This window comes from Saccopteryx bilineata, chromosome 7 (assembly GCF_036850765.1).
Source record: "Saccopteryx bilineata isolate mSacBil1 chromosome 7, mSacBil1_pri_phased_curated, whole genome shotgun sequence".
Taxonomy (NCBI): Eukaryota; Metazoa; Chordata; class Mammalia; order Chiroptera; family Emballonuridae; genus Saccopteryx; species Saccopteryx bilineata.
The window spans coordinates 106,424,367-106,438,605 of record NC_089496.1 but is presented as its reverse complement, the minus strand read 5'-3'; the positions used below and the strand labels follow the sequence as shown (position 1 = coordinate 106,438,605).

The 14,239-nt window shown below is 48.4% G+C and overlaps 1 protein-coding gene across 22 annotated transcripts in view; it reads right to left on the bottom strand.

Moving 5' to 3' along the window:
* TACC2 (transforming acidic coiled-coil containing protein 2) overlaps positions 1–14,239 on the bottom strand; it is a 203,378-nt gene that overhangs the window by 170,948 nt on the left and 18,191 nt on the right. For 17 of the 22 annotated variants that reach the window (XM_066239459.1, XM_066239458.1, XM_066239472.1 and 14 more), the window contains 2 exons: positions 13,916–14,000; positions 7,027–7,086 (listed from right to left, as the gene is read on the bottom strand). In XM_066239459.1, coding sequence (XP_066095556.1) covers positions 7,027–7,086; positions 13,916–13,948 — 93 coding nt within the window. In that variant the 5' untranslated portion in view covers positions 13,949–14,000. The remainder of the gene's footprint in view (positions 1–7,026; positions 7,087–13,915; positions 14,001–14,239) is intronic. The other 5 variants (XM_066239467.1, XM_066239465.1, XM_066239468.1 and 2 more) reach the window with 1 other exon arrangement.

Genomic DNA, 14,239 nt, shown 5'->3' with positions numbered 1-14,239 from the left:
CATTAGGAATCGGGTTTCAGGAGCAACTGCCAGGCCACCAAATATGGAGGAGGCACCCAGGCTCGGTGCGGGCGCCCAGCTTTCGGCAAGGTTGTCCCAAACATTTCTTACCTGCCACGGCAAAAGAGAAGGATTTGAGCACCTCACCCCCGGGGGCAACCAAGGACACTCCAGCCTTAAGGGTCCCCTGGCAGGTGCTTGGTTGGGCCAGGAAGGAGGAGGAATTTTAGGCTTCCCCAAAGGGAATGTTTTCTGACGTGATAGGGTAGAAAAATGAACAAGCTTTGGAGTCAGAGAGAGAGAGATGGGGGTTGGGTCCCCACTGCCCCCTTAAAAGATGGAGAAAAAATATATGCCTGACCAGGCGGTGGCGCAGTGGATAGAGCGTCGGACTGGGATGTGGAGGACCCAGGTTCGAGTCCCCGAGGTCGCTAGCTTGAGCGCAGGCTCATCTGGTTTGAGCAAAAATTCACCAGCTTGGACCCAAGGTCACTGGCTCAAGCAAGGGGTTACTCGGTCTGCTGAAGGTCCATGGTCAAGGCACATATGAGAAACCAATCAATGAACAACTAAGGTGTCGCAATGCGCAACAAAAAACTAATGATTGAGGCCCTGGCCGGTTGGCTCAGCGGTAGAGCGTCGGCCTGGCGTGCGGGGGACCCGGGTTTGATTCCTTGCCAGGGCACACAGGAGAAGCGCCCATTTGCTTCTCCACCCCCCCACTCCTTCCTCTCTGTCTCTCTCTTCCCCTCCCGCAGCCAAGGCTCCATTGGAGCAAAGATGGCCCGGGCGCTGGGGATGGCTCCTTGGCCTCTGCCCCAGGCGCTAGAGTGGCTCTGGTCGCGGCAGAGCGATGCCCCAGAGGGGCGTCGCATCGCCCCCTGGTGGGCGTGCCGGGTGGATCCCGGTCGGGCGCATGCGGGAGTCTGACTGTCTCTCCCCGTTTCCAGCTTCAGAAAAATACAAAAAAAAAACAACCAAAAAAACTAATGATTGATGCTTCTCATCTCTCTGTTCCTGTCTGTCTGCCCCTGTCTATCCCTCTCTCTGACTCTCTCTCTGTCTCTGTATAAAAAAAAAAAAAAAAAAAGATGGAGAAAAATAATAGAACTGAGCCAGTTCAGAAAACCCAAACACTTCACCTCCTGGAGGCTGTTTCTCCATCTAATGAGGACCACAATCCCCAGCCTGCCCGCCTCAGTGGGTGACAGGGACACGGAGTCAATGAGGTAAAAAATCGCAAATACTGTAGAGAAGAAGGTTTCTTCATTCAAAGAGTAGGGGTTGGCCTAGAATGTCCTGTGATTTCCACTCAATTATACTTGCAATGCAGACCTAAACCTTATTATTTTTTTTTTTGCCCTCTAGTCCTACATCCACTCATCTTCATGCTAGAACATCACGAGGCTGGATTCAAGAAGTCGGGTGCAGGAAGCTGTGTGTGGGGTTAAAGCTGAGCTCTGCCACTGATTTAGCGTATAAGCCTTTGCCTCCAGCACCACCTCTGGAAAATGAGGACCATCGCTACAGGGATGCTTTCAAGGTTAAATATATAAAATAATACATCAGAAGCTAGACCAGAGCGGACATTCCTATATGCTAGTAATTACTCCTCCAAAGAAGAAACTGATTCAAAACTCACTAAGAGCCCCCAATGGCTGTCTCAGCTAAGAGCCAAAGCAGTTCATCAGATTCTTCAGAAGGTGTGTCTGGCCGAAACCGGAGCCATGCTGTCCACAAGCTTTCATACTCGTGCCAGTGGAAATGAGCACCAACGCCCTGGGCCGGGCACTCAGACTTCACAATAAAGGAGCTCTCCACTGTTGCAAACATTGAGTTTGTCCTGTTTCATTGTCTCTTCCCTCGATTTCATTCTCATTAAATGCAGTGAAATCACCCCAAATGCCCACCTGCCTGCCACCAGGACAACATTAGAAGACGCTGGGTTTTGCAGTGCTTAGTCTTAGGCCATCATCAAGTTGGGTTCCTTGGGTTCCTCAAAAACTAGACACACTGCCCCTAAGTTAAACCTGGGGCCCCAAGCATTTCAACAACACATGCGCATACGTACGGGCTGTTTACCTATCCAGAGAAATAAGATCACACGGTGCGGAGCCACGGCTAGTCACAGCCTGCAGAAACGGGCTCGGTCTCGCTGCTGACCTAGATCCTCGGGACGGCCCACGCAGCACCAGTTCTCCCGCCTTCCTGGCTCTCTCCGCCCTAGGTTTCAGTGAATTCCACAACCCAAGGCCACTGCGCTGAGGTCGCCTTCAGAAATGAACCCTAGGCCCAGGCTGCCTCCAGGCTCAAGAACACCTGCCCCAGGAGGCCTGGGGTGGGGGGAGGTGAGGGGAGTGTACAGTGACTTGCTCACCATCCTCCTGATCCCCGTTTTCTCTCATCCTTAGGCTCTGAGCTCAAATAGCAGCTCCCTGGGAGACCCTTCCCTGACACCCAGGGCCAGGCTAGGTGTCTTTGCACCTGTCTTCTTGCTTTATAGCATTGACTTCAGTTTTCTTTAGTTGAAAACTTTGGGTTTTTTTCCTGGACTCTAAATACAGAAATATCCGGACAATAAAATTGCCTTTTTTTTTTTTTAGATTTTATTTATTCATTTTAGAGAGAGGAGATAGAGAGACAGAGAGAGATAGAGAAAGAGAAGGAGAGAGAGAAAGAAGGGGGAGGGGAGCAGAAAGCAACAGCTCTCATATGTGCCTTAATCAGGCAAGCCCAGGGTTTCGAACCAGCAACCTCAATGTTCCAAGTCAACGCTTTATCCACTGTGCCACCACAGGTCAGACAAGGACAATGGAATTGCTTTTAAACAGTTTTTTTAATGTTCATAGATATATATAACTTAAACATAGAATTATCATATGAGCCTGACCAAGTGGTGGCACAGTGGATAGAGTGTTGGACTGGGATGCAGAGGACCCAGGTTCGAGACCCTGAGGTCACCAGCTTGAGCATGGGTTCAGCTGGTTTGAGCAAAGCTCACCAGCTTGGACCCAAACTCGCTAGCTTGAGCAAGGGGTTACTCGGTTTGCTGAAGGCCCACGGTCAAGGCACATATGAGAAAGCAATCAATGAACAACTAAGGTGTCGCAACGAAAAGCTGATGATTGATGCTTCTCATCTCTCTCTCTGTTCCTGTCTGTCTGTCCCTATCTATCCCTTTCTCTGACTCTGTCTCTGTAAAAAAAAAAAAAAAAAAAAAAAAAAAAAAATTACCATATGATCCAGCAATTCTACTTCTAGGTATATGCCCCAAAGAATTAAAAGTAGAGATGTGAACAGATACTTATATACCAATGTGGACAGCAGCATTTTTCACAATACCCAAAATGTGGAGGCAACCCAAAAGCCCATTAGCAGATGGATGGATAAACAAACTGTGATGTGTCTATACATGAAATACTATTCAGCCATAAAAAGGAAGTAAGTATACACGCTACAACATTGTGTTAAGTGAAGGAAGACAGACACAAAAGGTCCCATATTGTATAATTTGATTTCTGTGAAATCCTTGGAATCAGTAAATCCATAGAGATGAAAAGCTGGTTAGTGGTTTCCAGAGCCTGGGACTTGGGGGGAATGGAGAGTGTCTGCCTGGTGCGTAGGAGGCTTCCTTTAGGGGGGATGAAAATATTTCAGAACTAGACAGAGGGAGTGGTTGTACAATGTTGTAAATGTACTAAAGCCACTAAACTATACACTTTAAAATGATTAGGATTATCTTATATGCCTTTCATCTCAATAAAAATAGTGCCTGATAGAAAAGTTTCATGATGTTGGACTTAGAATGATTTCTTAGCTATAACACCAAAAGCACAAGCAACAAAGGAAAACACAGGTAAGTTGGATTTCATCAAAATTCAAACTGTTGTGCATCCAAAGGACACTATCCAATGAAAGAAAAGGCAACCCATGAAATGAGAGAAAAATATTTGCAAATCAAATATCCGCCGATAAGGGATTGATATCCAGAATATATAAAAAAACTTCCGCAACTCAACCACAACAAAAAACAAACAACTCCATTTAAAAATGGGCAAAGGGCTTGAATAAACATTTCTTCAAAGCTATATACATGGCCAAGAAACACATGAAAAGATGCTCAACATCACTAATCATTAGGGAAATGCAAAAATCAAAACCACAATGATGGCCCTGGCCGGTTGGCTCAGCAGTAGAGTGTTGGCCCGGAGTGTGGAAGTCCCAGGTTTGATTCCCAGCCAGAGCACACAAGAGAAGCGCCCATCTGCTTCTCCACCCTTCCCCCTCTCCTTCCTCTCTGTCTCTCTCTTCCCCTCCTGCAGCCAAGGCTCCATTGGAGCAAAGTAGGCCCGGGCGCTGGGAATGGATCTGTGGCCTCTGCCTCAGGCACTAGAATGGCTCTGTCCACAACAGATCAACAACCCAGATGGGCAGAGCATTGCCCCCTGGTGGGCATGCTGGGTGGATCTTGGTTGGACTCATGCGGGAGTCTGTCTGACTGCCTCTCTGCTTCTAATTTCAAAAAAAATACAAAAAACTTCACAAAACCCACAATGAGATAACGCTTCACATCCTTCAGGAGGGCTGTTACATAAAGAAGTAACACCACTAACAGGAGTTGGCAAAGATATGGAGAAATTAGACCCCTGTGCACTGCTGCTGGGAATGTAAAATGGTGCAGCCCTGTGGAAGATGGTCTGGCAATTTATAAAAATATTAAACATAGAATTAACATACAATCCACAATTCCAGTTCTAGAGATATAGCCAAAAGAATGGAAACCAGGTACTCAAACAGATATTGGCACACCCATGTCACCGCCTCATTCTTTACAGTATCTAAAAGATGGAGGCAATCCAAGTGACCATCAACGAATAAGTAAATGATATGTGGAATATACAATGAAATATTATTCAGCCTTAAGGAGGGAGAGAATCTGATACCTGCTGCACCATGGATGAACCTTGAGGACGTTAAGCTAAGTGAAATAAGCCAGACACAAAAGGGCAAACACTGCATGCTTCCACTTCTATGAGGAACCTACAGTCATCAAATTCATAGAGTCAGAAAGTAGAGCAGTGGTTGCCAGGGGCTGGGAAGAACAGAGAATGGGGAGTTCATGTTTAATGGGTACTGGGTTTCAGTTAGGGATGATGAGAACAGTTCTGAAGATGATGGTGATGATGGTTGTACAATAATGTGAACGTGCTTAAGGCCATTGTACCCTTCAAAATGGTTAGGATAAGTAAATTTTACATTATGGTTATTACAGTAAAAGAGAAAACAGTCCCCAGTTACCGTTGGAAATGTCATCCTGCGTTTATTTGCCTGCTAGCTCACTGTCTTGTTTCCCCCCAAGGGCAGGAAGCTGCAGGCGGGCTCAGATTACGGCTCAATTCTTCACTGCTGGATCTCACAGGCTAGAACAGTGCCTGGTAAATGACCAGCTTTCACTGCAGTTTTATTTATTTGTAGTGTGTGCGGTCACTTGCTTGCTTTCTGACTCCCCACTGGATGTAAGTTTCACCAGGCAGGGACCTAGTTGGTTTGGTTCCACTCTGGGTCCACAGCACTGAAACCAGCGCCTGCCACCCACCCAGGGCTCCGTAACTGTTCACAGAGGTAATACAAAACTGCATCCAGCCCAGGACATGCAAGTTTGTGCCCGAGATCTTGGCATCTGCTGCAGAGAGCTGTGGGAAGTCCCCAGCTAGACAAAACCACTGGCCCGGACATTTCGGAGACCCTCTGGAGGCCAGGGTCCTCCTGCTCGCCTCTCTGCTCACCCCAGTGACACGGGTGATTAGCCTGCCCAGCCTGTGTCTTGTCCAGAAAACAAAGAGTGACGAGCCTGGGCCTGTCTACCTCCCGGGAGTATGACAAGAATTGGATGAAATCACACATAAAAACGGGCGCCCCGGGCTCTACACAAATGGTCATCTTGCAGCCTGCAGCACGTCTACTTGGTGGGACATGCAGAGACACAAGAGCACCACCCCCGGGAGATGAAGTAGATCTTTTCTAAAGTGGGGAACACGTCCCCTGGGTGATTAACGCTCTGCCCTGTTGGGTGTGATGGGATTTCAGGACAGGGGTCCTCACCCATCAGTGCACCCCAACCTCGACATCCTCTCTACCACGAAATGGATGCAGAGCTATTAGGTTGCCCCACCCCACCCCAGTGGACAGCAAATACCTGGGGCAGAGCTCAACCGTGGGAATTGGCCAGCTGCATCACTGCATAATGACCCTGCCGACTGACCGGGAACTCAGTCTTTTTTTTTTCTTTTTGAAGTTAGAAACGGGGAGGCAGTCAGACAGAGTCCTGCATGTGCCCGACCGGGATCCACCCGGCACGCCCACCAGGGGGCGATGCTCTGCCCATCTGGGGCGTTGCTCTGTTGCAACCAGAGCCATTCTAGCACCTGAGGCAGAGGCCACAGAGCCATCCTCAGTGCCCGGGCAACTTTGCTCCAATGGAGCTTCGGGTACGGAGGGGAAGAGAGAGAGAGGAAGGAGAGGGGGAGGGGTGGAGAAGCAGATGGGCGCTTCTCCTGTGTGCCCTGGCCGGGAATCGAATCCAGGACTCCTGCATGCCAGGCCGACGCTCTACCACTGAGCCAACTGGCCAGGGCCGGGAACTCAGTCACTTTTAGGACACATCAGTTTGCCCACTGGCCCAGCTGGGGCCACCACCCCCTCCACAGCCTCACTCCCGGACAAAGGAAATCCTAGCAGAAGCGTTTGGATGGGTTAGTTACTGCGTTATGTTGAGAACAGAAGACTTGTTCATCATGTCACAACAAAGCGACTGAGCCGGATCTTAGGTAGGCACACCAAAATATTATTTGTGAAAACCTAAACCAGTATGGCAGATTCAATTGTGTTTTATAGCTGATTTAAGGAGGCTCAGAGGAGGCAATGAGCAGAGGAGAAGATGGAACAGCGCCCCCTAAGTGTCAGGGAGGGAGCCGACAAGCACATTAAGCAGAGCACACCATGCAGAGCACACTTCCCCGGCGGTACCTGCGGAGGCGCAGGGTTCGGAGGCCACAGGACGACGTTGTGTGAGCCGAGGTCCTGTTGCTGAAAGTAAAGGGGTCTCACGGTTAGGACTGGCACAGGGAACGATATCCCCACAGGACCAGAGCGACGGTCTTGGCATTTTCTGTTCCCCTGGCCCAACCTGGTCGGTGAGCTCCCACCCTGCCCACGTTACCGGGGACCTGAGACCCCAGAAGGGGAGGAACCTGCAGCCAGAGGGGGTATGAAGAAGGACGGGGCCAGGATTGGGCAGGCCTGTCCCTCGTCCGTTGCCCAGTGCCTGGTCCTGAGTCCAGGAACAGAAGGTTCCTTCAGAAGTCATTGTCCCTTCCAAGAGGTCACTGTGGGCATGGACGGGACGGGACAGGGGGTGTAGAGGCAGAGAACTAGATTGGAGAGCTGGCAACGATCCAGGCGTGAGGGGCTAGCGCTGTGTCAGTGGGGACGGAGGGGAGAAAAACTGCTAGAGAACAACCACCGAACGAATGTATATGATATTTTTGTCTTTTGAGAACGTGTTTCAAGCAATATGAATGGGCAGTCATCAACCTGGGCCCGCCTTTCCCTGGCAGGGGTGGGTACAGACTCAGCCTGGCTCACTCCGCGGCCCAGATTCCGGGGCACAGTGACTGGTCCCAGAGGAGACACATGACAACCCAGCCAGTCAGACCCCTTGTAGGGGCTGGTCAGGAGGCTGGGCTGTCAGCTGGAGGAAGCGTGGAAACCTGGAGCTGCTGGCAGGGCTGAGGGCGTCCCTGAGCTCTAAGGCACTGCTGGGGGGCTGTGAGGACACCCCCTGAGCTCTAAGGCACTGCTGGGGGGTGGTGAGGACACCCTTTGAGCTCTAAGGCACTGCTGGGGGGCGGTGAGGGTGCCCCCTGAGCTCTAAGGCACTGCTGGGGGGCGGTGAGGACATCCCCTGAGCTCTAAGGCACTGCTGGGGGGCGGTGAGGGTGCCCCCTGAGCTCTAAGGCACTGCTGGCAGGGCTGAGGGTGCCCCTGAACTCTAAGGCACTGCTGGGGGGCAGTGAGGGTGCCCCCTGAGCTCTAAGGCACTGCTGGGGGGCAGTGAGGGCGCCCTGAGCTCTAAGGCACTGCTGGGGGCGGTGAAGGTGCCCCCTGAGCTCTAAGGCACTGCTGGGAGCAGTGAGGGTGCCCCCTGAGCTCTAAGGCACTGCTGGGGGCAGTGAGGGTGCCCCCTGAGCTCTAAGGCACTGCTGGGGGGCGGTGAGGACACCCCCTGAGCTCTAAGGCACGGCTGGGGGGCAGTGAGGACACCCCCTGAACTCTAAGGCACTGCTGGGGGTGGTGAGGGTGCCCCCTGAGCTCTAAGGCACTGCTGGGGGGTGGCAAGGACACCCCCTGAGCTCTAAGGCACTGCTGGGGGGGCAGTGAGGGTGCCCCCTGAGCTCTAAGGCACTGCTGGGGGGCGGTGAGGACACCCCCTGAGCTCTAAGGCACTGCTGGGGGGGCGGTGAGGATACCCCCTGAGCTCTAAGGCACTGCTGGGGGGTGGTGAGGGCATCTCCTGAGCTCTAAGGCACTGCTGGGGGGGGGCGGTCAGGATGCCCTCTGACCACAAAGGCATCAGTGAGGGCAAGATCTATAGGGTCATCTTTTGAACCTAGACACGAGTTAGGTGGCTCGAGTTAGCCACGATTGCAGGTTGGACCCCCTCTGTGGATGTCTCAAGTCTAGAAGTCAAATGAGCCTTCTCTGCTTGTGGTCTTTGGAGATGGGCTTATTTCTCTCCCAATTAAGAGAAAAACACAAAATTCTAATTACACAGAAATTTAGAAGACTAAATGGCGAGGCCATTAATTACTTTATTAATTACTAAATCATAGGGTGATTTATTTAATGTAGAGAATAGGAGTGGGTGGGTGGAATCAGAGATGACTCTCAGATTTCCATCTTGGATGGTAGGGTGGATCATGGTACCCAAGAGGAGGGGGACATGGGAGGAGAGGGTCGGGGAGGGAAGCTGCATTCAATCTTGAGGAAGACGGGGTAACCGTGGGCCATCCAGACAGAGACATCCAGGAGGCAGTGGAGCCCTAGGCCCACGGGGCAACCCTGAGTCCTCAGCCAAATGCAACAGTGCTTTATTCACTTGTGGGACAAAAGTGAATAAAGCACTTGCTCTGATCCTGGGACCCAAAGGACCACCCGCTAGTGCTCACTGGCTTGTGTCTGACAGAGGTCGGTGATGTGAAAACCTGGAGCGCCAGGAAAACATCTCTGCTCCAGGAGGGCCGAGAAAAAGGAGGGAGGTGAAGGGTGGGAGCAGGGGCTGGGGGGATAGGCAGAGCCGGGGGAGAGTTCTTCGACCTCCCAGCACTTTTCTAATCAGCAAAGACTAAAATATTCATTCTTCACAAGGACGTAGTGAGATGGCCCTCGTACCCTGATGAGGGAAGCATCCATGACATGACCTTTCTGAAAAGCATTTTGGCTGCAGATGTAGATAGAGATGCAGATGCAGAAATAGAGATAGAGAGAGAGAGCAAGACATACTGACCTCCGCTTGACGCAGCAATTCCATTCCTCTGAGTCTACCCTGAATAGGCCAGCCTTCAATTCTGGCCAGAGTGGTTTAGTCAAGATAATGGAGAGAAGCACGTAAGTTACTTAAAACTTTATATTCAGACAGAAACTCATCTTAGGTTAGAGAAGTTCAGCCCCTGCCCCTAGGAGTTCTCCATGGCAGGGAAGACAAACATTCCTCTACTCTTGGGCTCCTTAGCCTCAGCGCCTGGGGCATTCTGGGTGGGTAATTCTTTGCTGCAGTGGCTGTTCTTTGCAGTGAGAACATTCAGCAGCTGGTTGGTTTGTGAACGGGCAGGACTAAAGGCCAGAATGTAAGTCCAGTGCCCTGTATTGTGTCTGCACACAGAAGACGTCCAACCCATAGCTATGCCCTTCTCCACTCTAAAACACAAAGTGGAACTTTCTTTTAAGGATCTCCACTCTGACTATTCTCAGCATAGTTTTAGAATTCCTTGTCACTGTAATTAGGCAAGAAAGAGAAACTAAAGGCATTCAGAATTAAAAAGAAGAAATAAGACTCTCCCTATTTGCAAATACCATAATTGTCTACATAGAAAATCCCAAGGAATCTATTAAAGAGAAAAAAGCTTTTTAGAACTAGTAAGTGAGTTGAGCAAAGTCACAGTATATAAGATCAACATACAAAAATCAACAATGAAGATGGGGAATCCGACATTAAAAATGAAATGCCATTTATAATCACTGAAGACAAAATAAAACATTTAGGCAGAAACTTAAAACATATGCGGAATCTGTGTGCTGAAAATTATGAAGCAATGATGGCATAAGTCAAAGAAGACCTAAATAAATGGAGAGAGACTACATGTTTATGGACTAGAAGACTGAACACACAGTAAAGATGTCAATTCTCCCCAAATTGATCTATAAGTTTAATATCATTCTTATCAAGACCCCAGCAAAGAATTCTGTAGACATAAAGAGGCTTATCCTAAAATCAGTATGGACAGCCATCAGTCCTAGAATAGCTAAAGCAATTTTGGAAAATAATATAGTGGAAGGGATCACTCTTACTTGATTTCAAGACTTCCTATATAGCAGCAGTCATCAGGCTGCACGGCTTCAGCAGATGGATAGACACATAGATCAATGAAATCTAAGAGAACCCAGAAACAGACCCACACAAATATAACCAAGTGATTTTCTGATGAAGGTGCAAAAGTTGCTCAACAGAGAAAGGAGAGTACTTTCAACACCTGGTACTTGAGAGATGGACATTCAGAGACAAGACAAAACAGAGACACAAGAGAGGAACCGCAGCCTAAATCTCACACCTTACACAAGAAATTCGCTCAAAGTGGATCGTGGATTTAAATATAAAATGTAAAACTAGAACATTTGTAGAAAAAAAACCATGATACAGTTTTCAGGATGTAGAGCTAGCCAATGGATTCTCAGGTTTGAAACCGAAAGCACCATCCATAAAACGACAATAAACTGAACCTCATCAAAACCTTTGTTCGGTGGATAGACCATGTGAACAGGATGAAAGGACAAGCAGACCCCAATGTGAGTAAGGATTAGTACCCAGCCTAAACAAAGAACTGTCCAAATTCAACAGTTAAAGCCTGACCAGGCAGTGGCGCAGTGGATAGAGCGTTGGACTGGGATGCAGAGGACCCAGGTTCGAGACCCCAAGGTCGCCAGCTTGGGCGCTGGCTCATCTGGTTTGAGCAAAGCTCACCAGCTTGGACCCAAGCTTGCTAGCTTGAGCAAGGGGTTACTCAGTCTGCTGAAGGCCCATGGTCAAAACACATATGAGAAAGCAAACAATGAACAACTAAAGTGCCACAACGAAAAACTGATGATTGATGCTTCTCATCTCTATTCCTGTCTGTCTGTCCCTATCTATCCCTCTCTCTGACTCTCTGTCTCTGAAAAAAAAAAATCAACAGTTTAAAAAAAAAGCAGCTAGAATATGGGCAAAAGCATGAACAGATATTTCACCAAAGAGAATATACAGATGGCAATAAGCTCGTTAAAGATGTTCAACATCATCGCTTAGCAGGGAAATGCAAATCAAAACCACACACGATGAGCTACCACAGCACACATACCAGAGTGGCACTATCAAAGAGTGACAGCAGAAAGTGATGGCAGAGAGACTGGGTCCCTCATACACTACTGGTGGGAATGCAAAACGGTACCGTGATTCCAGAAACACAGTTTGGCAGTTCCTTATAAAACTAAACATGCAACTACCATATGACCCAGCAATTGTACTCTTGGGGGTTTATCTCAGAGAAATGAAAACATATGTTCACACACACACACACACACACACACACACACACACACACACGAACCCTGTATACAAATGTTCGTTACAGCTTTATTTGTAATAGCCCCAAACTGGAAACAGCCCAGATGTTCTCTGGTGAATGCTTCGCCAAACCGCTGCATCTCTATGCCATGAACACGACGCAGCCGTAAGAGGGAACGGACTACTGACACAAGCAACAACCTGGATGAATTCAAGGAAATCATACTGAGTGAGAACAGCCAATTCCCAAAGGTCATGCACCATGTGATTCTGTCCATCTACACAACATTCTCAGAATATTAAAGTTGTAGAGATAGGAACAAATTAGAAGCTGCCAGGGGTTAGAAATGAGGGAGAAGAGGGAGGGAGGTGTGGCTCTAAGGGCGATAAGAAGAGCCCTTCTGCTGATAGAACTGTTGTGTATCTTGACTTTATCAATGTCAATATCCAGGTTGTGATGCTGTAGTTTTATAAGATGTTACTGGTTAAAGGGGGGGGAGGGGAGTAGGTAAAGGGTACATAAGATTTCTCTGTATTATTTCTCATAATAGCAGGTACCTCTACTATCATCTCAAAATAAAAAAGTTAGCCCTGCCTGGTTGGCTCAGTGGTAGAGCATCAGCCCAGCATGTGAAAGTTCTGGGTTCGCTTCCCACCCAGGGCACACAGGAGAAGTGCTCATCTGCTTCTCCACCCCTCCCCTTCTCCCTTCTCTCTCATTCTCTCTCTGCCCCCCCCCCTTACAGCCATGGCTCAATTAGAGCAAGTTGGCCCCAGGCACTGAAGATGGCTCCATGGTCTCCTCCTCAGGTGCTAAGAATAGCTTTGTTGCTTAGCAACAGAGCAACGCCCCAGATGGGCAGAGCATCACCCCCTAGTTGGCTTGCTGGGTGGATCCCAGAAGGGGTGCATGCAGGAATCTGTCTCTCTGTCTCCCCTCCTCTCACTGAATTAAAAAAAAATTTTTTAATTATACACTTGATCTTAGCCAAAAGTCTGAGAAGCAATTTATAAAAGGTTTAATAATAAAATCTTAAAGATTTCATAGAAAAAAGTATAGGTTTCTGACTCCCCTTGAAGAACTGGGAAGGTTTTGTAATAGTGGGCTAACATTCCCACATGGCATACACGAGCTGGAGTGGATGGTGGCTGTCTCCTTTAGACAATAGGATAGAAATCTCTTTTGTTTGCCACAGTCTCTACCTCTCCCTATTGTCTCACATCCAATCATCAACACAATTACTGCATCTTACCTGCCTAAAGCCTGGAGCTTGCCCTTTTTCTTTTAATGACTCTTGTTTTCCTGCTCTAAGAAAAGATCACATGGAAGACAAAGGCAGAGGGAAACAAATTGAATTACGCTGGCTAAAGTCCAGTTTTCTTATTCAAAGAACTCAATACCATTATTCCAAAATTTCCACCATGCATGAGTTAAATGGGAAATTGTCTCCTTGATTTTGTTCACCAGGGCATTGAATGAAAATTTTTTAACTTAAAATGGGTAGCTGTAAAAAATCTGAATATATTTTAATATCCCAGCCATATGCATAATTAAGCAATTGGGGTCCATTGCTCAATTGGAAAAGCCTTACCTGACCTCGAAACAACAGTTCACATTTAATCTGCTCAACACTGATAGATTTTAAAAGCGCTTTTTAAAGGTCAGAACGTGATTTGGGGGAGGAGCATGCAAGAGGTTTTATTTTACCTTCCTCTGCCACCCATGTAAGTTGTTGGGAGGTGGCACGTGGGGCACCACCCAGGAAAAACACGCCGGACTCTCATTCTAACAATTTTAGAAGCACAGAATACAAAGAAAAATTAGTATTGATGGCTTATAAAATAGGGCTAGCCTTAAAACGGGCATTCTGAAAATGAAATGGAGAATGCTTACACGGACCCATACGTGTCCACATGTATCTAGACACAGTCTCAGCTTGCCCCTTCCTGGGCAGAGAGAAGATGCTGGAAAGAAAAGCCGAGGGGAGGTCAGTAGAGAGTGCCGCGCGTGGGTTAAGGGAGCAGCTCCGCGATACCCACCTGGTTATCCAGCGCGCTGTTCTCGTTACCCATGGCGACTCACGGCGCCCCTGCCCAGCGTCCCTGGGGATTCTATCAGAGGTGACTGGGGAAGGAAAAAGAAGAAGGATATTCACATCAGGAAAACTGAAAAAGGTCTGAGGCTTTTTTGGTCTGCGTGTCTCCCCAAACTCAAAAGCCAGAGGATGGGAAGTGTTTATCTCTGCAGTCGCATCATGGAAAATTGCTTTTGAAGAGTTTTCTTTTGCTACATGCCACCCAGACTTCTTGCCCAATACGGGCTGATGTTTTGATTCCTCACCCCGGGGTTGGCAGACACTTCTG